The following is a 23,547-nucleotide window of genomic DNA, read 5'->3' on the forward strand; positions in this document are numbered from 1 at the left end:
TCGGGAGGATTCGACTCGGTTTTTCCCTGTCGCCCCAAAAATTAATTTAGGGATTGCCAAACTACAAAAATGGGCTTGTACCCTGTGCGTGAAATGGTACGTTCCGGTAAAATTAGGGATACCTCGTGGAAGTGATAAGCTTGATTCCGGAAGCACTATAAATGGGCGCCAAGTTTGAGTTCATAACCGCGAAAATTGCCTGGTTTACCGCACTGTGATAGGTGGGTACAGGGAGGGCGGGAATACGTCAGTTCCTATCTCCCGCTGAGCCTGGGCTCTATAAAAGCAGCGTGTTTCACAATTGCTCGGGGCGTTGCACACCTTCCACTCCCAGAGGAGAGCGGCGGCGATTCGATTGGGCCAGAGGCAGCAGAAGCAGGTAGGTGAAGGGAGAGTACCGAAGCAGAAACAATCTTCACGCTCGTCCTAGTTGAGCTGACTTAAAGTCAGGACCACCATAAGCCCTGGACACTGTCCGTGAGCCTTGAGACTGAGATTTTGGCAAAATATTTTGCCCGTTTCCACTTTAAGCTTTTGGAAGAAGGAATTTTTTTGTGTGTGTTAGTGATATTAACTCCGGGGGATGGGGGGCAGAGGTAACCAGTTGGTGCATTAGGGAGTAGAGGCCTGGGAGGTGGCGTACAGTTGTAGGGGGGACTCTAGGCCTGAGTGGTGGAAGGCCAGCAGGCTGATAGAGGTTGGAGTAATGTGTGGAAGTAGGGGCAGGTGGAGGATGGGTAGGGGTGTGCATGGGGGCGGTCGATGCCTGATCAGCTAGGGGCAAGAGACGGGCGTGGGAGCGGGGAGCGGAGGAGTCAAGGCCCAATTGGTGCAAGGCCGGCTGGGGGCGCTGGGAGGCGAGATGGGGGGATGGGTCTAGGACCGATGGTGCAAAGCTGCCAGGAGGGGGGAGGGGTCCAGGCCTGTTGGTGTAAGACCTCCTGGGGAGAGAAGGCGAGAGTGGGGGGAGGAGTAGAGGAGTCGAGACTTGATTGGTGCAAGGCTGGCTGGGGGTGCTGAGATGGGGGAGGGGCCTAGGCCTAATGGTGCAAAACTGGCTCCAGGCCGGAGTGGGGGAAGGGCCTAGGCCTGTTGGTGTAAGACCTCCTGGGGAGAGGAGATGGGAGCAAGGGGATGGAGGGGTGTGTGTGTGGGGGGGGTGAGTGGAGGTGTCTGAGGTCTGAGCAAGAGGGGGGAGGGGTCTAGGCTTGATTGGTGCAAAGCTGGTGGGGGGCGGGGGGTTGGGGGCAGGGAAGAGGTGGAGAGGTGGAGGGGGCTTAGAGAGGAGGTGGAGCGGAGGGGTGGTGAGGCGGAGTGAGGAGGAGAGTTTGAGGCCCCGTTGGGGCGGAAGTTGGAAGTTGGTGGAGGCGTGGAGGCGTGGGGGGAAGGTGACCTGATTCCCCGTGCGAGTAGGGGGGTGGGGAGAGTGTGAGTTGGATTGAGGTGTGTGTCAGGGTGTGGCCTGGTCTGTGTAAGCCTGGCTATGAGCAGGAGTAGGGAGGTGGTGGAGGGTACGGGGGGTGGCGGGGTGTGGGGGGTGGGAGCGTGTGAAAGCCTGATGGAAGACTTCCTTGGGGCATGAGGCGGAAGTAGGGGGAATGAAGATGTGGGGAGAGGGGAGCGCCGGTGGTGATGTAGGGGGTGGTGGGAATACATTTAGGGTCAGAAGAGCATTGGGCCGGGGACAGAGTAGTACATGCTAAAAGCCTTACAGTGGGGAGAAAATTGATCTGGGGGTTGATAAATGAACGATTGTCCTCCCTGCACATCTCTATAACAGGTGGTGGTTGAGGCGGCTTAACATCAGGGGCCGCTATGGGCTTTGGGCTTTCTAATGGATCAACGAAGAACCTTGGTGGGGCAAGGTGGGAGAAAGGTCAGCAATAAACAAATTTAAATACTTCTCATTTCATAGAGCAAAGTTTTGGCTTTAAGTTGGGGTGAAGAAGCTGCTCAAAGGTAAATGCAGAACGTAGAAACATCTAACTGGTTCTGGTTTCCTTTCAAACGTATATCCTTGTCCTGACTACAGACGTGGACATGTCCAAAGCAGAGGATGGGCGTTGGAAGAACCAGGATGATGATTGGTGAGATTTGAAAAATTCTCTTTTCTCTTAGTTTAGTCTTACTCTGTTGGCAAAACGACTTTCTCAAAAAGTATATGTTTATGTCACTTAGAGTCTACAGAGTGTATAATTTGGTTAGTCATAAAATGAGAATTGTGAAAAGAGAGCTTAGAATCATGGGAGTCCAGTTTCTATCCAATGCATGAATCCTCTGTATAACAGCTCTTTTAGTGGCCAGGAGTGTACAACTTCATGAAGCAACACAATGCAGTGTTGAATATGTGTAATTTCTAGAAAGTTCTTCATTCTGGTGAACTTCAAATCTGTCCTTTTGTTACTCCCAGTGTTCGCAGTGCTGCCCTCTTGAGGTATGCAGGTGAAGTATTTTTCTTCTCTGGGATAGGTATTTTAGGATAGTTGCCTCATCTCCTCTAAGTCTTCATTCTCCCAGAACACTGCTCTGTTTTCCTCCTTCACAGGTAAGATAAGCATACAGATAAGTGTCTGGTATGGGAGAAAGTAGAGACCATAGACTAGAGAGTCTGGAAATAGACCCAAATACATATGAAAATTTAGTTCATGATGAAAAAAATGACATTTCAAATCACTGGGGAAAAGATGGATTCATTGACAAATAATTCGAAGATAATTGGTTGACCATTTGGAAAACAATAAGAATTGGATTCTTACCTCATCACTCCTTATACCAAAATAAATTACACTTGGATAAAATATTTAAAAATAAAAAATGAAACCATTAAAAATGCTAGAAAATATAGCTGGATTTTGTTTCCAGTAATTTTGGAGTGGGGAAGGTCTTTCTAAATTTGATATCTAACAAAAGCATAAAAATGACAACAAACTGGAAAAATATTTTTATTACTTATGATAAAAGGCTATCTTCCTTAATCTACAAAGAACTTTTAAAAGGAACAATTATGGAGTTCCCAGGTGGCCTAGTGGTTAGGATTCCGGGCTTTCACTGCCATGGCTGGGGTTCAATCCCTGATCGGGGAACTGAGATCCCACAAACCACGTGGTGTAGCCAAAAGATAAATAAATAAAAGCAACAATTTAAAAAGGTGAACAAACAGAAAATGAGCAAAAGTTTTAGAAGGTAGTTCTCAGGGAAAAAAATACAAATGGCCCACAGACATTAAAATTTATTCAACTTTTAATTTTATTTTACTTAAAGAAATGAAAGAATTTTAAATGAGTGAGATACCATTTTTCATATATCAGATTGGCAAAGATTAAAAAAAATTTTTGATAATACCCAGTGTTGGCAAATTTGTAGGGAAATTTCATACAGTCATGGTGGGACTATAAATTGGTGCAACCTTTTTTGGAGGGCAATCTGGCAATGTCAAAATTTTAAATGCCCATGTCCTTTGGCCCAGTAATTTCACTACTAGGACTTTTTCTTTCATTTTTAGGACAATTTTATTTAATTTCTGTATACATATACGTAAGTGCAAAAATGTGGTTGCATCGTACATGTTATTTTTTTTTTTTTTTTTTTTTTTTTTTTTTGCGGTACGCGGACCTCTCACTGTTGTGGCCTCTCCCGTTGCGGAGCACAGGCTCCGGACGCGCAGGCTCAGCGGCCATGGCTCACGGGCCCAGCCACTCCGCAGCATGTGGGATCTTCCCGGACTGGGGCACGAACCCATGTCCCCTGCATTGGCAGGCGGATTCTCAACCACTGCGCCACCAGGGAAGCCCTGCCCTTTTGATTTTTAACTGTAAACTCTGCATCCTCAAGTCCTTTCCCCTGTGGTCCCTTTCTCAGAATTCACTTTCATATCTTTAAATAGAAATATACCACTTGGCAAAAAACAGGCTTCTCACTGATAGCTAATGATACTCAACTAACATTCTTGTCCGGTCTTTGTGCAGTACGGACTGAGCAGCTTGTGCCTTCTAATTTTTCTTCTCCTACCCTATTGTGATCTTCATTTCATAAGCCCTTAAAACCTTTTTGCATTTCAGAAACTCTGATTGATGGTTCTTTCCATTTGAGATTTTTGACATTTGGTTGCTTATGACGTTAGTAGCCTTTCTTTAAAACAGAATGTATTTTATTTTGCAGTTGCATTCTTACTGTGGACTCAAGCAGTGATGAAGAACTTGATTACTGTAAGTAGAGTCCCCTCAAAGAGCAGTAATTTACAATTTAAAGCATAATTTAGCCATGTCTCCGTAGAGATGACTAAAATGTGATTTGGGACATTTGATGTAAGCTGTCCTAGGTTTGTCTCCTCTAGGGTTGGTTCTAGATTGGCAAAGCAAAGTTTATTTTCCTACTATGAGGAGCAGAGGAAGTTCTTTGTGCTTCTTTTCCAATTTGCTTCCTTTACTTTTTTCATTCAAGGTCTCCTTACATTTATTTCTTCTCTCTCATGGGAGATGTAAGAGTCCACCATAAATTTTGACTAGCTGTAATTTATGGACTTTGGTTTTAGGGAGTTAAAGACATGGGTAACCAGATTTGATTATGCTTCAAATGCTTTCTGATGCCCTGTTTCTTTCTCTGTGTCAGTTGTATCTGGAATGAACCTGCAGAAAAGGAACATCAGGTGAGTAGGAGAATTAGTGAAATTTGACTTTTTTAAGGAACAATGTTCCTGGTAAGATGACTTAAGAATAAACATCACATTTTCTCTGTGAATCCTATGTTCAGGGTCATAATGGGTGTTTGGTCTCACAACTGGGTTCAAAATATATTTCTTATCCATGGCCCATTATTTAATTGGGCAGTTTCTTCAGAATGTCTCTCTGGGGGGCTTCCATGGTGGCGCAGTGGTTGAGAGTCCGCCTGCCGATGCAGGGGACGCGGGTTTGTGCCCCGGTCCGGGAGGATCCCACATGCCGCACAGTGGCTGGGCCCATGAGCCATGGCCACTGAGCCTGCGCGTCCGGAGCCTGTGCTCCGCAACGGGAGAGGCCACAACAGTGAGAGGCCTGCATACCGCCAAAAAAAAAAAAAAAAAAAGTCTCTCTGAACCATCCCTTAACTTCCAGTCTCTACTATAAGGCCTTTATCAGTTTTTACTCTTGTATCTGTGCGGAGCTTTTTTTTTTTTAATAAATTTATTTATTTTATTTATTTATTTTTGGCCGCCTTGGGTCTTCGTTGCTGTGCGCGAGCTTCTCGTGGCGGTGGCTTCTCTTGTTGCGGAGCATGGGCTCTAGGTGTGCGGGCTTCAACAGTTGTGACTCACAGGCTCTAGAGCACAGGCTCAGTAGTTGTGGCGCACGGGCTTAGTTGCTCCACAGCATGTGGGATCTTCCTGGACCAGGGCTCAAATCCATGTCCCGTACATTGGCAGGCGGATTCTTAACCACTGTGCCACCAGGGAAGCTCCCGTGCAAGAGCTTTTTAAGTGGGCTCCTCACCCTGATTTCTTCCTTCTCTGATCCAGTCTGTATCGCACTTCCAGATTAATCTCCTGAGTCACTGCTTTGATCATACTAATTCTCTATTCAAGTTGCTTATCATAGGGAAATCAAACTGGTAAACCCACTAGGTAAAGTCCTCTGTGATCCGGCTCTAACCTAACTGTCAGCATTATCTACTACTTTTCCTATTTAGGAGCCCTCTGCTAGATGAAGGGGTGTTGCCCAGGTGCCAAACTATAGGAAGTGCTAAGAAAAAAAAAATTCCTGGAATAAAACTGTAATAACTGTGGTTTCCACATCAACTCCTTGAATTCCTGTAGAAATATGAATTGACCATTCCTGTCCCCCACCCACCCACCCAAGGCGAAATAGTGCTGTCAAGTGGGAAAATGTTTTTCTAGCTAGTTCTGATTTACCTCTGTTGATTATTTTTGCAACATGCAAGCCACCAAGCTTGACACCAATGTGTGAAAGTGATTTAAAGTCAGCAGTTGCAGTCAGCTGAAATACCGGAACTGAATAATGCATTGTATAAAGCTATCTATTGGAAACGATCAGTTTTATTATTTATACTTTTAAAGTTAGGTCTATTGAGGAATGACTTAACATACAGAAAAATTAGCCCTTTTTGGGTATACAGTTTGATGAGTTTTGACAAACGTATGTGGTAGTGTAACCATTACCACAGTCAAAGATGCAGAATTTCCATCACTGCCCCTTACATTTTATTTTTATTTATTTATTTTTTACATCTTTATTGGAGTATAATTGCTTTACAATGGTGTGTTAGTTTCTGCTTTATAACAAAGTGAATCAGTTATATATATGTTCCCATATCTCTTCCCTCTTGCGTCTCCCTCTCTCCCACCCTCCCTAACCCACCCCTCTAGGTGGTCACAAAGCACCGAGTTGATCTCCCCGTGCTATGCGGCTTCTTCCCACTAGCTAGCTATTTTACGTTTGGTAGTGTACATATGTCCGTGCTACTCTCTCGCTTTGTCACAGCTCACCCTTCCCCCTCCCCATATCCTCAAGTCCAGGCGGTAACAAAGCACTGAGCCGATATCCCTGTGCCATGCGGCTGCTTCGCACTAGCCCTTGCTGCTTTTAATGTGTTTTCTTTCTGTTTAATTTTTGACAGTTTGATTAATATGTGTCTTGGCGTATTTCTCCTTGGATTTATCCTGTATGGGACTCTCTGTGCTTCCTGGACTTGATTAACTATTTCCTTTCCCATATTAGGGAAGTTTTCAACTATAATCTCTTCAAATATTTTCTCAGTCCCTTTCTTTTTCTCTTCTTCTTCTGGAACCCCTATAATTTGAATGTTGGTGCGTTTAATGTTGTCCCAGAGGTCTCTGAGACTGTCCTCAGTTCTTTTCATTCTTTTTTCTTTATTCTGCTCTGCAGTAGTTATTTCCACTATTTTATCTTCCAGGTCACTTATCCGTTCTTCTGCCTCAGTTATTCTGCTATTGATCCCATCTAGAGTATTTTTCATTTCATTTATTGTGTTGTTCATGGTTGCTTGTTTCATCTTTAGTTCTTCTAGGTCCTTGTTAAATGTTTCTTACATTTTGTACATTCTATTTCCAAGATTTTGGATCATCTTTACTATCATTATTCTGAATTCTTTTTCGGGTAGACTGCCTATTTCCTCTTCATTTGTTAGGTCTGGTGGGTTTTTATCTTGCTCCTTCATCTGCTGTGTGTTTTTCTGTCTTCTCATTTTGCTTATCTTACTGTGTTTGGGGTCTCCTTTTTGCAGGCTGCAAGTTCGTAGTTCCCATTGTTTTTGGTGTCTGTCCCCAGTGGCTAAAGTTGGTTCAGTGGGTTGTGTAGGCTTCCTGGTGGAGGGGACGAGTGTCTGTTGGATGAGGCTGGATCTTGTCTTTCTGGTGGGCAGGTCCACGTCTGGTGGTGTGTTTTGGGGTGCCTGTGGACTTATGATTTTAGACAGCCTCTCTGCTAATGGGTGGGGTTGTGTTCCTGTCTTGCTAGTTGTTTGGCATAGGGTGTCCAGCACTGTAGCTTGCTGGTCAGTGATTGAAGCTGGGTGCTGGTGTTGAGATGGAGATCTCTGGGAGATTTCCGCCATTTGATATAATGTGGAGCTGGGAGGTCTCTTGTGGACCAGTGTCCTGAAGGTGGCTCTCCCACCTCAGAGGCACAGCACTGACTCCTGGCTGCAGCACCAAGAGCGTTTCATCCACTCGGCTCAGAATAAAAGTGAGAAAAAGTAGTAAGTAAGTAAGTAAGAAAGCAAGAAAGAAAGCAGGGAGGGAGGGAAGGAAGGAAAGAAAGAAGGAAAGAAGATAAAGTAAAATAAAATAACGTAAGGTAAAATAAAATAAAGTTATTAAAATAAAAAATAATTATTAAGAAAAAAGAATTTTTTTAAAGAAAAACAAACCAAAAAAAACGGATGGATAGAACCCTAGGACAAATGGTGGAAGCAAAGCTATACAGACAAAATTTCACACAGAAGCATACACATACACACTCACGAAAAGAGGAAAAGGGGGAAAAAATCATAGATCTTGTTCTCAAAGTCCACCTCCTCAATTTGGGATGATTAGTTGTCTATTCATGTATTCCACAGATGCAGGGTACATCAAGTTGATTGTGGAACTTTAATCCGCTGCTTCTGAGGCTGCTGGGAGAGATTTCCCTTTCTCTTCTTTGTTCTCACAGCTCCTGGGGCTCAGCTTTGGATTTGGTCCCGCCTCTGTGTGTAGGTCGCTGGAGGGCGTCTGTTCTTCGCACGGGGTTAAAGGAGCAGCTGCTTCGGGGATTCTGGCTCACTCAGGCCGGGGGAAGGGAGGGGTACGGAGTGGGGGGCGTGCCTGCGGTGGCACAGGCTGGGGTGAAGTTGTACCAGCCTGAGGCGCGCCGCGCGTTCTCCCGGGGAAGTTGTCCCTGGATGCCGGGACCCTGACAGTGGCGGGCTGCACAAGCTCCCCGCAGCGGGGGTGTGGATAGTGACCTGTGCTCGCACACAGGCTTCTTGGTGGCGGCAGCAGCAGCCTTAGTGTCTCATGCCCATCTCTGGGGTCCGCGCTTTTAGCCGCGGCTCGCGCCCCCGTCTCAGGAGCTCCTTTAAGCAGCGCTCTTAATCCCCTCTCCTCGCGCACCAGGAAACAGAGGGAAGAAAAAGTCTCTTGCCTCTTCGGCAGGTCCAGACTTTTCCCCGGACTCCCTCCCGGCTAGCCGTGGTGCACTAACCCCCTGCAGGCTGTGTTCACGCTGCCAACCCCAGTCCTCTCCCTGCTCTCCGACCGAAGCCCAAGCCTCAGCTCCCAGCCCCGCCCACCACGGCGGGTGAGCAGACAGGCCTCTCGGGCTGGTGAGTGCCGTTCGGCACCGATCCTCTGCGGGAATCTCTCCTCTTTGCCCTCCGCACCCCTGTTGCTGTGCTCTCCTCCGCGGCTCCGAAACTTTTCCCCTCCGCCACCCTCAGTCTCCGCCCGCGAAGGGGCTTCCTAGTGTGTGGAAACCTTTCCTCCTTCACAGCTCCCTCCCACTGGTGCAAGTCCCGTCCCTATCCTTTTGTCTCTGTTTATTATTTTTTCTTTTGCCCTACCCAGGTATGTGGGGACTTTCTTGCCTTTTGGGAGGTCTGAGGTGTTCTGCCAGCGTTCAGTAGGTGTTCTGTAGGAGTTGTTCCACGTATAGATGTATTTCTGGTGTATCTGTGGGGAGGAAGGTGATCTCCACATCTTACTCTTCTGCCATCTTCTTTACGATCCACCCCTTACATTTTAAATGGTATGTCATGGATCCTTAGAAATACTCTGGTTTACAATATTATACATTATAGAGCCCTTGTTTAATAATAAATTTAAAAGTATCCAATTTTTAAGTAGAAAAATTGGTTTCTTCCTTCCTCCACTAGGTAGATGTTGAACAAATATGTAAAGAAAATCCATTTCAATGGGTCTGCCAGGAGTGCCCACAGATCTTGGTCCAGACCCAGGAGGCTTCTGTATATGGGATATTGTAGGAAGGGTGAATTTGGGGAGGAGGTGATGAGTTCAGTTTTGGGTATGCTGAAATTGAGGGGCCTATAGGCAGGGCTGATATTCAAAACATTTACAGTCAATAGATACAAACAGGGATTAGTCAGGATGGCTGCCTGACTGGTTCGAATAGACACCATCAGTAAAACAGTTGGTGAGGCTGTACCTGTGGAGACTGACTAAAAATCGGCCCTCCCCACAGGATATCCAGGTAGGAAGCTGGCACTGTGGAGCGAGAAGTTAGAAGCAAAGTTGGGCTGGCGGATGGATAATGTTTACCCAATCCTTAGGAATTAATTGGATTGGCATGAAAGGGGTGTGGATAAAGCCTGGGAACGAGTGAGGAAGAGAACTGAGTGAGAAGGAGTGGGCAAAAAAGGTGAGAAGAGAACCAAAACCAAACAGTATCCCAGAGATCAAGAAAAGAGAGAATTTTAAGGATGGAATGAATGGTCAACAGGAGAGCAAAGGCCCATCAACTTGGCAGCTTAAGCTGTGACAAAGCGAGAGAGAGGCATGGACATATATACACTAGGACACGTAAAATAGGTAGCTAGTGGGAAGCAGCCGCATAGCACAGGGAGATCAGCTTGGTGCTTTGTGACCGCCTGGAGGGGTGGGATAGGGAGGGTGGGAGGGAGGGAGATGCAAGAGGGAAGAGATATGGGAACATATGTATATGTATAACTGATTCACTTTGTTATAAAGCAGAAACTAACACCATTGTAGAGCAATTATACTCCAATAAAGATGTAAAAAAAAAAAGTGGTGAATATGGTGGAAATGGATGAATAGATTTGTGCCTGTAACTGGTACAGACAAGTCCTCTAGCAGTGTTTTAAGTAGTTTTCTGTCTCATCATAAAGGTATATCACACTTATTGTACACTGTTTGGGAAATACAGAAAGGTGGAGAATTTCAGCCTTCTGGAACCTCTGACCCAAATACCTGGGCCAGCTGAGAACGACGGTCCCAGAGGCGTGCTCACCACCGGCATCCTGGGTGGCACAGGGATACTGCTGAGTTGGACTCCTGCCAAAGCAATCCATCAATTAGAGAGGGCGGTGCTGGCTTCAGGCTGCAAAGAGTGGCGCCCAGGAGAAATCTCCCTGCCGAGGCTGCCTCTCTGTATCTGTGGCAGGGGGATCTCAACGTGGATAAAGAGAAATGGCAATTAAATAAACTTTTCCTTAATCAATTTCCCCCTGCGCCAAAACTATTTGAACACATACCGTCTGACAGCCCACTTCAGTCTCTCAGTACTTGACACATTCCTCCTTTTGAAAGGATTGAGACGGATGGAAAGATTTGGTATGAAGATAGGAAAGATGGAAAATCAGGAATAACAATTGAGGAGTTCCGGAGAAGGGGAACAGAGTTACTGTGGGAAACCAACAAGTCATTTCAAAGTGATTATGCTCATTGGAACAAAGGTAGAAAATGCCATGAAAAGAAGAATGTTGCATTCATGCTTCTCTTTTGTTTTTCCCTGTCTCATCACTCAGCTACGTGGTGATCAACTCAGACTCTGACGATGAAAACCTCTGTGAGCAAAAGAGAGCTAAGATAGCTGAAATACATTGCAAAGGCAAGTATACTACTAACTTAGAGAAGATGCAGCCTCACCATGCACAGTCATCTCAGGATGAAAGTCAGCAAATGTTCTATGCTGAATAATTTCGTAGTGAGTGCCACTGTTTTTTCCTCCTATGTGCTGGATGTGGATATGGCTGGGTTCCCCGCACCGCCTGGTCAATTTCCTAACATAGCAGCAACTGTTCTTGCTGCCTTAGACCCCAGGCATCGCCCTCAGTAGAGTTCTTAGCTACCCAGCGTTACATCGCGGGAGCAGAGGGAAGTCAGGAACTCAGCCTGATTAGCGTGAAGGTTGCCCTGCTCCTCTGCCTTCCGCTCTTTTCCTCTTTCCCTGTATGTGGGGATGACAGAGAGGAGGAAGGAGGAGTAAGAGACAGGGGCGCATTCTTTCCAGCCTGATGGAGGCTCATGTGTGAGGCTTATGGGCCAGCTGGCAGTGACTTCTCAGAGGAATGCTTGTTTTCTCTGTCTAGCTGTTTGTCTTTGCCTTTTGCTACCCCCTTTATATTTTCTAGAGAGTCCTGTTTTTCTTAGAGCCTGTTTCCCATAGCAGGTCCTTGCCTCTTAGGAGTCAGAGGCCCTCATCACCTTTCGGGAGGCACGGAGTTTTACTCGCAGTTCAGAACCTGCTCAGTGGGTGTGAGACATAGGAAGACTAGGAGCTTCTTAAGCCTTTGGGATAGTATTTTATTTTTCTTTATTATTTTTCTTTCTTTCTTTCTTTATTATTATTATTTTTTTGCGGTACGCGGGCCTCTCACTATTGCGGCCTCTCCCGTTGCGGAGCACAGGCTCCGGACGCGCAGGCTCAGCGGCCATGGCTCACGGGCCCAGCCGCTCCGCGGCATGTAGGATCTTCCTGGACTGGAGCACGAACCCGTGTCCCCTGCATTGGCAGGCGGACTCTCAACTACTGCGCCACCAGGGAAGCCCGGGATAGTATTTTATTGATCTCTGTTTGCTAAGTACCTGGTGTAGGGCATGAGACACAGGCACCTACTTAAAGTACTGGCACCCTTAAAAATACTGGCTACTTATTTGATAACTACCTCAGATATACCACTGATATCAGAGAAGGGAAAGGAGAGGTGGCTTGGAACCTGCATTTCCTACTGTTTCACCACCTGTCCCCTCTCATTTCCTTTTTCCCTCCTCTCTAGCTCTGAGTGGATTGCCTGAGCAGGACAGAGGTCCAGGTGCAGAGTAGGGGGTATAACATGACAAGCTACTGTAATGCAGAGGGAGCCCCGAGGGAGGTAGCTTTAGAGTAGGGGCCTGAGTGACAAAGCCAGAGGCCAGTTTATCACCATAGGCCACCAGTTGCTAACTCCTTGAATCAGAAGATCCATCGTCTTTTGAGGATGAACTTTCAACTAAGGCTGCTCTGACCGGTAGCATCCATCCCAGTAGTGGGATGAAGAATGCTTCAACAGGACTGTCTTTGTATGTTTCTTTACTGTTCTCCACATGCCATTTCTTTTGTTATGGTAGTGAATTTAGGCAGTTTTACAGGAAAAAAGGCCCAAGAAGCTTAAACACATACTTCCAACCTCACTTGAAACCTTTGTCAATGTACAGAGTCATTTTTTACAGATTGTAAGCAGTGTGTCCCTACTTTTTATTTATTTATATTTTATTGAAGTAGAGTTGATTTACAATATTGTGTTAGTTTCAGGTGTGTTAGTTTCACAGCAAAGCGATTCAGTTATACACACATGCATATATATATATATATTCCTTTCTTCTGTTCTTTTCCATTATAGTTTATTACAAGGTATTGAATATAGTTCCCTGTGCTATACAGTAGGTTCTTGTTGTTTAGCTATTTTATATATAGTAGTGTGTATACGTTAATCCCAAACTCCTAATTTATCCCTCCCCCCAACACCTTTCCCCTTTGGTAAACAGAAGTTTGTTTTCCAGGTCTGTGAGTCTGTTTCTGTTTAGTAAATGAGTTCATTTGTGTCCCTACTGCTTAGAATTTCAGCTGCAGGTGGGAAAACTTTAACTCTTCTAGGAAGGATGACTTTTTACCATAGGAACACCCACTGCTTTCTCTTTCCTTATTGCATATCTGAAATTTTTTGATAATTAATTTAAATCATAGATGAGACTCAAAATATATTATCCCAAATCTGCAATTTTAGGATACAGAGTTTTTTGCACCATAAAGATATTTTCACAACTTGCTCATGCTGTGGTTTATATTTTTTACATCCAGAATCATAGAAACCTAGAAGTTGAACCCTGAGCAGACTGCAGAGAGCTTGAGTCTTAGGCACGTTGCCCCTGGTATCCAGATAAAGGGATGGATCCTCAGTGAGGGCAGGGACAGTCTCAGCGTTCCCAAGGCCTTTCAGTGCTGGCATCAGAACTTAACTCCTTACTCTCACATCAGTGGTTTTGAGAGCTTCAGACTTATGGACTAGTTAAAAAATGAAATTTTGGTGACTAACATAGAGTTGCCAATTTTTAATTTGTCTAATGATGGAAATAAACTCCAACTACCATCTATCACCATAATTTCATAAGGTAAAGAGCACCAGAAGTTTAGTCAGGACATAATCTCAAAATAAAGGACAGTCCTTTAAATTATAGAAAGCTAGCTTGATAGGGGAAAAAGAAAAACAAACCCACTTTATTATTCTGATTTCTCATATTTTGCTCTGGCCCAGTGAAAATATACAAGTTTCGGACCTGTGGGAACCCCTGAGCACCTACAGAGAAATGTGATTTGAAAATTGCCTCTGGGTTTGGATTGCTATTTTATCTGTCACTGTTCTCAGTAAAATAAAAAAGTAATAGAGGTAAAATCGTCTAAATAACTGATTCTTACCTAGGATTCATTATATCACAGTTCCTGACTTGTTTAATTTTTTAAAAAATTTATTTATTTATTTTTGGCTGTACTTGGTCTTCGTTGCTGTGTGTAGGCTTTCTCTAGTTGCGGCAAGTGGGGGCTACTCTTCATTGTGGCGTGTGGGCTTCTCAGTGTGGTGGCTTCTCTTGTGGAGCACGGGCTCTAGGCGCTCAGGCTTCAGTAGTTGTGGCACGTGGGCTCAGTAGTTGTGGCTCGCGGGCTCTAGAGCGCAGGCCCAGTGGCCGTGGCTCACAGGCCCAGCCGCTCTGCGGCATGTGGGATCCTCCTGGACCGGAGCACGAACCCGTGTCCCCTGCACCGGCAGGCGGACTCTCAACTGCTGTGCCACCAGGGAAGCCCCTGACTTGTTTAATTTGTGCTCAATAATCTGAACTTGAGTTGAGGGTGTGGGGGTGGAGGGAGTATGTTTATACATCATTGTGTCTCTTGAATTTCAGATGAGATTCTGGAAGTGTCTGATACCGATGAGCAGCCACCCCAGGAGTCTCCAATACTTATCACTGATGATGATGATGATCATGATGATTTGGAGGGCCCTGTGCTAATAGAAGATGATTCGTGTGATGAGGACCAAACTCCCTCAAATGAGAAAAAGAAGAATGAGTTTGCTATCTCCCTACACAAACCATCTTATGATGTTGGTAAGCAGGATCTTGGGGAAAATGTCTGCCAGCCACCAAGTGATGATCCTAAGGCTGAGCTAGAGATTTCAGTTGGAAAGTTGTCAAGTGATGAAGAGCCTGTACGTTTGGTGGCAAAACCAAGGAAAAGGAAAAATAAAACCAGACACATACCTGTGACACCTGGTAAGCCAATCAAACCAAGTATGCCTGTCCCACTAAGGCTAGCGCCACAAGTGGGTGCCCTTTCCCCCGTATACGTCTGTCTTGTCGAGTCTGCTTGTCCTGTCTACTAACCCTCCGCTATGTTTCAGCAGCTTCCTAGTGGCCGAGGGAGGCAGCCATCCCAGTGAGAAGGCTCTTTCTGGGGAAGGGCGAGGAACACCTGTGTCGTCCTCATGCTCCAGTGTCTTAGTATCTGCCGTTCCATCCATTGGCAGTGCTTTTTCCCTGCAATTTTTTGTCCTGAGGATATCCCATTTTTCTTAGGATCCAGCCCAATTGCCACTTGCTGTAGAAAGCCGTAAGTCCGAGGTGCTCCTCCCTCCCAGGTTCCCAAAGTTCCTAGGCCCTGTCACTAGTAAAGCACTTACACAACTGTGTTAAGTACGTTTCTGAATCTGTCCTCCCAGTAGATAGTGAGCCTTTTCTTTTTCTTGGCCACATCACATGGCATGCGGAATCTTAGTTCCCTGACCAGGGATCGAACCCGTGCCCCCTGCAGTGGAAGCACAGAGTCTTAACCACTGGACCGCCAGGGAAGTCCTGATGGTGAGCCTCTTGATGGGAGGGCTCTCACTCATCCTTTAGTCTCTCCTGGAGTCTAGCCTGGTACTTGGCACGTACTAGACGTTTAATAAGTTTTTTAGATAAATGAATGAAGGGCACTAACTCCTGATACGTGAATTTCTGGCTAGAGCAACCGGCAGTATGGGTGCTAGACAAAAGGGGAAAGATTTGGCTTGCACATTGGATGAAGGTGCCACCTAGGATGGGGGCCTTTTCCTCAGAGTGAGTGCGTGAGTTATGCCACACCATTCCTGGTACTGCACGTGCCTCAGTCGCCCCCACAGTCTAACCTCCAAAGGCATATTCATGTAGCCTCATAATAGTCCTCAGCGCCTAGGACAGAATCCTATCCCGCTTACTCTGCTTACTCGCGTAGGTGAAATCTTTCATGCAGACTAACGGAGGAGGGTGCCCACTTCCGAGAGAAGCGTTGAGTGTATATGTGCTGCTCTGGGCTTGGCTGTGAGGGCTCCTCCTGAGATTACCTTTCTGTGAGTTGCTGGTTGGTACCAGTTTTCAGAGTACAAACAAACTACTCTCTTTTCAGTTGTTAAAAGAGCAAAGAAGCATGGGACTTTAAAGAAGAAACTCGGAGCAGCAGAATTTGAAAAATGCGAGCCTGGGTATGTATGTACTGCTCACGGTCAACGGCACAGGAGTTGACTGCATAGTTGTCACGTGCAAAGCTGTCCACTGGTCACGTGTGGGGGTTTTCAAGGGGATGAAGAAGTCTGCTGGGGTGGGGAGGGGGGGGGCGGCACAAGTTTTACCTCCCTGAATGGGGAGGGCAGAAGCGGCAGGAGGAGGAGAGGAGGAAGGGGGGGGAGGAGCCTCGGTGCCCTCCCTCCCCCTCCCCCAACAGAGCTGGGGCGTGGGCACTCTGCACAGATTTCAGCGATTCCGGGCAGACTGGAGCCTTTTTACCCTCCCCTCGCCACAGGAGCTCTGGCCCCTGAGGTTTCCTTTGTCCTTCCACTCAGATTAAACAATGATGTGTAGCTAAAGATCCTTTTTTTCAGGCCAGATACAGCCTCATGGCCACCAGTTTGCACTGAACTAAAAGCAAAGGCGGTGGGAATGGTGAGAAGGCAGAACAGATGTGTTCCCATCCATTGGAATTGGGGGGAGGCAGTCAAGATTGTCTTCCAGGGTTTTCTAGTGTTCTGGATGGACCCTTATTCTTTTTTTTTTTTTTTGGCGGTACACGGGCCTCTCACTGTTGTGGCCTCTCCCGTTGTGGAGCACAGGCTCTGGACGCGCAGACTCAGCGGCCATGGCTCACAAGCCCAGCCGCTCCGCGGCATGTGGGATCTTCCTGGACCGGGGCACGAACCCGTGTCCCCTGCATCGGCAGGTGAACTCTCAACCACTGCGCCACCAGGGAAGCTCCTTCTTGCAAATTTTTAAAGCTTAAACGTTAAGGTGAAATAAATAGTCTCTTTATCTTTATTAAGCTATATGTTAGATATTATATTGATACTGAAAACAACAGGTCATTTAGACCACAGACATGTTAATGCTCAAAGGAAGCAAAAAAAAAATGGATTTTCTCACTTAGGTTCCAGGAACTTCTCACTTTTTCTCTTAAAAATATGATATAGTGAGCATACTTTTCTTTGTTTTTCTGTGCATTCAGGAGTAATTTATACTTACATCTGAGTTATCTTACAAAAGAAGGGATATATTTGAAGGACTGTACGTTTCTTTTTTTACCTGTATTTTGGGGCAATAAATGCATCTATTTTTAAACATATGGTGTTTTCCTTTTAAGAAATTTATTTATTTATTTATTTTTGGCTGCGTTGGGTCTTCGTTGCTGCGCACAGCCTTCCTCTAGTTGCTGCGGGCGGGGGCTACTCTTCGTTGCCGTGCGCGGGCTTCTCACTGCGGTGGCTTCTCTTTCTGTGAAGCACGGGCTCTAGGCACACGGGCTTCAGTAGTTGTGGCTCGCGGGCTCTAGAGTGCAGGCTCAGTAGTAGTGGCGCACGGGCTTAGTTGCTCCGTGGCCTGTGGGATCTTCCTGGACCTGGGCTTGAACCCGTGTCCCCTGCATTGGCAGGCGGATTCTTAGCCACTGTACCACCAGGGAACTCCAATAATTGCATCTTAAGGGGAGAAGAAGAATGATGTGTCAGGCGTAGGGGCAACAGAGAAACTTGGACTTGAGCAGAGAGGCTCTCTGTTTCTGCATTTCTCTTTGGTTCGGCGTGTCATGTCTTAGATGGGTCCCCTTGCAGCAAAGCTTGTTCTCTGGATTCCTAGATCCATATTTAAGCTGCTTTGCCTCTAAGGGACATGTGTCTTGGGTAGAGTGTGACAAATGAAGGAAGAAGCTGCTCCTTTGTGTCATTGTCCTCTGCCTCATATCAGGAGGCTGGCCTGTTTGGGCTCTTCTCTGTTGCCTTGCTGCTTCCTGTTTCAGTCTGTAGGCTTCCTGTTGTGCTCAGCATTGTTCCTGTGCAGGCTGCTTGCTGGTCATGGTGTCTGATGCATGCGTCTGGGGTCTTGTTGGTTCCTCTGATGTGGAGATACTCAGTTTGCAGTAAAGCAGCATTACCACTGAAGTGAAGGCTTGCTAAGCCACAAGCTGCTTGATGTGAGTATAGACACACGCAGGCATCACGCTCTCTGCTGAGGTCTGCAGATGGTTTAGGTTTTTATCTGCCACCTTTTCTGATGCAAATTTGCTTTCAGGACTAAATAATTGGAGGCAGAAATATTAGTCACCCTTATCAGACTGTGGGGCAGAAGTCCGTTACTTTAGCTGCCTATATCTTCTCTGGTACTTTCCCTCTGTCTCCACCCTGGGCAACTCTCATAGGGTTTTATTTTGTGACTTAAGGGTTAATGAGCGTCTTGGCAAAATCTCAGTCTCAGGGTTTCAGGTCAGAAACACTTCCCTCTGTTTGCTACTGGTTTATCATCTTTTCAGCTCTGTGGGCTCATCTCTTTGGACTCGTGGATTGTTCCAGCCAAGATAAAAACGTTTCAGTTTAGGCGCTTCCCTGGTGGTGCAGTGTTGAGAATCTGCCTGCTAATGCAGGGGACACGGGTTCAAGCCCTGGTCTGGGAGGATCCCACATGCCGTGGAGCAGCAGGCCCGTGAGCCACAACTACTGAGCCTGCGCGTCTGTGCTCCGCAACAAGAGAGGCCACGACAGTGAGAGGCCCGTGCACTGCGATGAAGAGTGGCCCCCACTCGCCACAACTAGAGAAAGCCCTCGCACAGAAAGGAAGACCCAACACAGCCAAAAATAAATTAATTAATAAACTCCTACCCCCAACATCTTCTTTAAAAAAAAAAGTTTCCGTTTAAATAAATAGATATTACATGTGTGAGTTTTTTATGGGCTCGGCAGTGTTCTTTGTGCATCTGAATTAGGCCTTGAAAGATGGGGCAGCAATAGTGGTCTAATGGAAATACCGTGAGATTTGGGTCAAAAGATTCAGTGTCTGTGAAATTTGGGTAAGTCATTTAACCTCTGAACTTAAGTTTCGTCATGTGCAAAGTGGAGATGGTAAGAATAGTAGTAGCTTCTTTGGAGGGTGGTCGTGAGGATTAAATACGATGATGCAAAAGGAAGTTCTTAGCAAATGATGAAGTGCTCCACAGAGGGTGGGTCTCAGTAGAGGTGGAGGTGTGGCTATTCTAGGCCATGGACAAATCGGTTCATGTCCAGGGAACATTTAGGTTGCCCAGTTTGGCCAGAGTGGAAATGATAGCTGGAAACAGAGGTTGGAACCAGGTTGACCTGGGCCTTGAATGTTAGGCCAGACAGTCAGTGAAAAGCCAGGGAGGGACATCATTGGAACATGGCCTAGGAAAATTAATCTGCAGAGGTGTGTGTGTGTGTGTGTGTGTGGTTGGATTAGAAGAAAAAGAGCCTGGAGGTGAGGAACACAGCGGGATGCTGTAGTAGCAAGGCATAGAGGGGAGGACAGGAACTTGACCTAGAATGGTGACAGCAGGGTGGAAAGGAGGGGCTGGCTGGAAGAGATGATGTGAAGGAGACAGTGGTCTGTCTTTGTGCCTAGTTGAATGTGGGGTGAGGGAAAAATGAATTTAAAAAGTCTCTGAGGTTTTTAGCCTGTTATAACAGAAGTTGAACCATTAAACACATTTAGCAGGAGACATACTCCGGTTAGTAAGTTGGAAATTTGCACTGGGCAGTTGTAAACGCAGATCTTAGGAAAGAGGTGGAGACTGCAGATCCAGATGTGGGATCACCCCTGTTGAGGTTGGAACCATGGGCTTCATGTCTCTGACAGTGTGCGGGGAGTGACGAGAAAAAGGCTATGAATGGAATCTTATAGGAGATGCCCTTGTAGCAGGAGCTGGAAGGAAGCGGGACCAGCAAGTCTTCCCTAAGTCTCTCTTGACATGACCTGTATGTATGCATTTCTTCTACTGATTTCTTTCCCTCTACAAAACTCAGTTGAATTTACCTTTGCAGGCATTCTGAGTGCAAAATACCTGGGTGTTTCTTGCGTGGCATTGAGAACTTAAAGCAGTATTCTGGAAAGAATTTCAAGCAAAATAAGGATGAACTGGTTCAGAAAATCTACGCTCTGTGTAACAGCTCTGTCTTTGATAAAAAGGTAGACTCGATGAAATAAGCACTTACTGAGCACCTGCTGTATGCCCAGCTCTCTTGGGAGCTGGAAGGTGTGCAGATGTACTAACTGTATATTTCCTTCCCTTGAGAAGTGTCAGTTTAGATGGGGAGGGGAGTTGAGACATGCATACGTGAAAGACACAGAATGTTTTGTGGGTTACAGTATATGGTCCAGACTGTTACTACCACAGGTGATCAGCAGAGGGAGAAATCACTGAGAGCCTGAGCGGTTGGGAAATAGGATTGCCTGGAGGGAGTGAGACTTCTTCTGGGTCTTGAAGGATGGTAAGGGGCGAGAACAACAGTGGAGGAGGAGAGGGCAAGTGTTGAAGCTTGACTATCTGGAAGAGAGGGTTCGTGTTGAAGGATACTAGGAAAGAGCTGTGGGACCTTAGGCAAGTTACTGAGCCCCTGTTTGCTCATCTGTAAAATAGGGGCAGTCCTAGTACCCTAGTCCCTACCACCTACTACTTCACAGAATTACCATTAAGCCTGGATAGGTGAATGCCCCTGAAGTGCCTAGAACAGGGCCTATGACACAGTGAGCAGTACATGTTAACTAGTGTAGGGCTGGTTAATGGAGGGCCTTGGGAGTCGGGTTGGAGGAACTTAAATTGAAATCAGTAGGCACCACTGCCCAGGGATGGGATGTAACGTGGAGTGCCTGCTGAAAGAAGTTGTTCTGTCAGTAGCCTGTGGTGTGGACTGGATCGGAGAGAATTTGGAGGCAGAGAGACCTGCGGTCATGAGGTTTTCCAGAGTTTATTGACTCTGGTGACAAAACTTCCTGCAGGGAATGTTCTTAGATCTTTCTAAAGGTTCCCCAGCCTTTGGTGCCCTTTCTGATGACAGTGGTGTTACATCAGATAACTCTGATGAGTGGAACCTTAAGTGTTCTGAGTTGCAGCTTTAGTTGTGCCTCATGGCTCTCATGTGCGGGCTCCATCTCCTAGCCCAGCAGAAGTGTCCTTCTCTCCTTGGCTGCCCCTGACTTTTGTCTCCATACAGGGGAGCACAGAGCCTGCATTCACGTGCTTGCAACAGTCTCATCTTTACGTGGGCTTCAGCTTAGGTTTTATTCTCCCCAGAATGTTAGTATTTGCAAAACTCTTGAGTTGATATTTTCTGGTCTGCTTAGAACCACTTTCTGATTCGCTCTTGTTTGCTTTTTGTTCTCAGATGCCGGAGAAAATTGACATCGGCTGGAATAAAAAGATGCTGAGAACTGCTGGTTTATGCACCACTGGCGAGACTCGATACCCGAAGAGGCAGCGTTATGCTAAGATTGAGATTTCTCAGAAAGTCTGCGATTCTGCAGGTGATGGCAGGAGCTGGGCAGCTCCCCTGCTGCACTTACATCCGATATGGCGCCTGGGAGGTTACTCTTGGGTGCTGGTGTTCTCTGGCCGCCTGTGTCACAGCTTTCCCTGTCACTCCTGGGTGGACAGGCCTACTGTGTGTTGCTTAGAGGACATTATTATTGGATGTCTCACCACCACCAAGAATCCAGTTCGTCCATATTTCTTCCGGGCCTAACTTTCTCTCTGCAGCTCCCCACTGCCAGCGGCAGCATCTCCATCCTCCCAGTAACCGAGGTTCAAGGTCCCCTATATCTAGCCAATCACTGGATGTTCATAATGACTCTCCTATTATCATCATTCCTTCTCTGTCTTTGCCTCTGCCTAGCTATGGACCCTCATCACCTCACTTCTCTCCCTGCTCCATGCAGTTTCTTGCTAGGAAACCTTGGGCTTGCCAGTGCCTCGAGTGTGGCTTTCGAGGCCATCGTACTTTGCCCCCCTCCATGTGGCCAGTCTTGTCTCTCACTACTCCACCTGTGCTCCAGCCAGGCTTTCTTCACGCTGGCTTTCAAAATGGACCACATGCTTTCCTGACCCCAACCTTGGCTCACCTTCTCTACCACACCTAGAAAGACCTTGATAATTTTGCCAGTCTAGTCAATTGATCTGAGCCCAGCTCAGATCCCAGCTTCTCCACGGAGCTTCTCCTGACCAAACCCCACTTTATGCTCCTGGAGGGCGGCGACCGGGTCTCAGCTGGATGTATTTCTAGCAGTGTCCCACAAAAAGAGCACATTGGAGCTTTTCCAAAAACACTTGCTCCGCTGAGGCTCTCTGCCATTAATAAAATCGGGTTGAATTCAGTAGAAATTTCACCTTCAGAATCCTGGGGCGATAACACTCCTGCCTGCCCACATATGCTTATGTGTCTGATGGGGTGGAGAGTCTAGGGGTGGTTGGGTAACAGACCAGAAGGGAATCGGTTTAAGCCTCATGATTTCATCTCATTCCTCTTCTAAGACCGACTCCGGGATACTTTGGTCCATGAGATATGCCACGCAGCCTCCTGGCTGCTCGATGGCGTCCGTGATTCTCATGGTGATGCATGGAAGTATTATGCCCGAAAATTGAATATGGTGCACCCGGAGCTGCCCAAGGTCACCCGTTGCCATAACTACAAGATTAACTACAGGATTCATTATGAGTGTACTCGGTGCAAATTCAGGTAAGACCCTTCTCCTCAGACTTTTTCCAATTACGTTTTTACTATGGCCTCCACGTAGTCTTCAGTGGTTTTATCAGGAAGTACATGGCTATCTGACTTGAGGAGTAAAACTTCTCTACTCCTTTCCATGTCTTCTTTCTCCATTCTCTTCTGCTTTGAGCCAGCCTGACCACGGCCACTGCCTGGTGCCCCACTTGCTGAGATCCCACAGAAGAAGTCTGGCTGTGGGCTCAGGGGCAGCAGCTCTGAGAAGATGCGGACGTACAGTGACTGATTTGTTTGCTGTGTGGTGTCTCTTTCCTCCTTAGGGTCGGCCGCTACACCAGATCACTGGACACCGAGCGCTTCATCTGTGCCAGGTGCCGCGGCTCTCTGGTCCTTCTGCCATTAACTCGTAAAGATGGAACCCCCATTAAGCCCCATGTGAGACCATTTGCCAAGTATGTGCAGGAGAATTACAGAATAGTCAGGAAGGAGACGGCAGGGATAGGTCATGGGGATGTGATGAGAAAGCTCAGCAAGGATTTTACTGCCAAAAAACAAAGCCAGGTTCGTTGAGGTTATCTGAGAATGTATTTGTATGAGGTGAATCATCTATTGGTAAGGAGTTTTAGAAAGATATCTTTGATGCTGTGAAGTTATGAATATTAGAATTTAAATCCTTCTTTAAAAGTTTCCTTTTGTTAATGATGTTTGTTCTTCACTAAGAGTTCTGTTGCTAACCATTTTGTGCTGATACCCAAAAGCACTTTTGATCTACCTTGGGTCTTATTTAGATGCTGTAGTTTTAACATGTAGAGCAAAATGCAAAAGAGAAATGATGTCTGGAGAGTGGCACGTTGAGAGAATGAGGCATGCTGAGAAGAGAACAAGTTTTAAAGACAGTACTTCAAAACCAGAGCTGCTGTCAGATGTAACCTGTTACACCTACCTGGAAGTGAAATACAGACATGTTTCATGAGTTTAGTTGCTCTTGACATTGTATGAAGCCACCTGAACAATGTGACTGTTCATAAAATAAAAATAAACAAA

General features: G+C 46.3%; 1 protein-coding gene across 3 annotated transcripts; it reads left to right on the forward strand.

The window, feature by feature from the left end:
• GCNA (germ cell nuclear acidic peptidase) lies at positions 1–23,547 on the forward strand. Of its 3 annotated transcripts, none has more exons than XM_079910496.1 (12): positions 460–554; positions 1,781–1,876; positions 2,033–2,087; positions 4,159–4,205; positions 4,609–4,645; positions 10,993–11,075; positions 14,402–14,770; positions 15,921–15,996; positions 19,828–19,972; positions 21,169–21,307; positions 22,311–22,515; positions 22,824–23,547. In XM_079910496.1, exons 2-12 carry the CDS (start codon positions 1,816–1,818, stop codon positions 23,071–23,073), a joined length of 1,467 nt encoding a protein of 488 aa, XP_079766622.1. In that variant the 5' UTR covers positions 460–554; positions 1,781–1,815; the 3' UTR covers positions 23,074–23,547. The 3 variants fall into 3 exon arrangements, with proteins under 3 accessions (XP_079766623.1, XP_079766622.1, XP_079766624.1); XM_079910498.1 differs by having other exon boundaries at positions 14,402–14,605; XM_079910497.1 differs by lacking the exons at positions 460–554; positions 1,781–1,876 and adding an exon at positions 1–379.

This window comes from Stenella coeruleoalba, assembly GCF_951394435.1.
Source record: "Stenella coeruleoalba genome assembly, chromosome: X".
Taxonomy (NCBI): domain Eukaryota; kingdom Metazoa; phylum Chordata; class Mammalia; order Artiodactyla; family Delphinidae; genus Stenella; species Stenella coeruleoalba.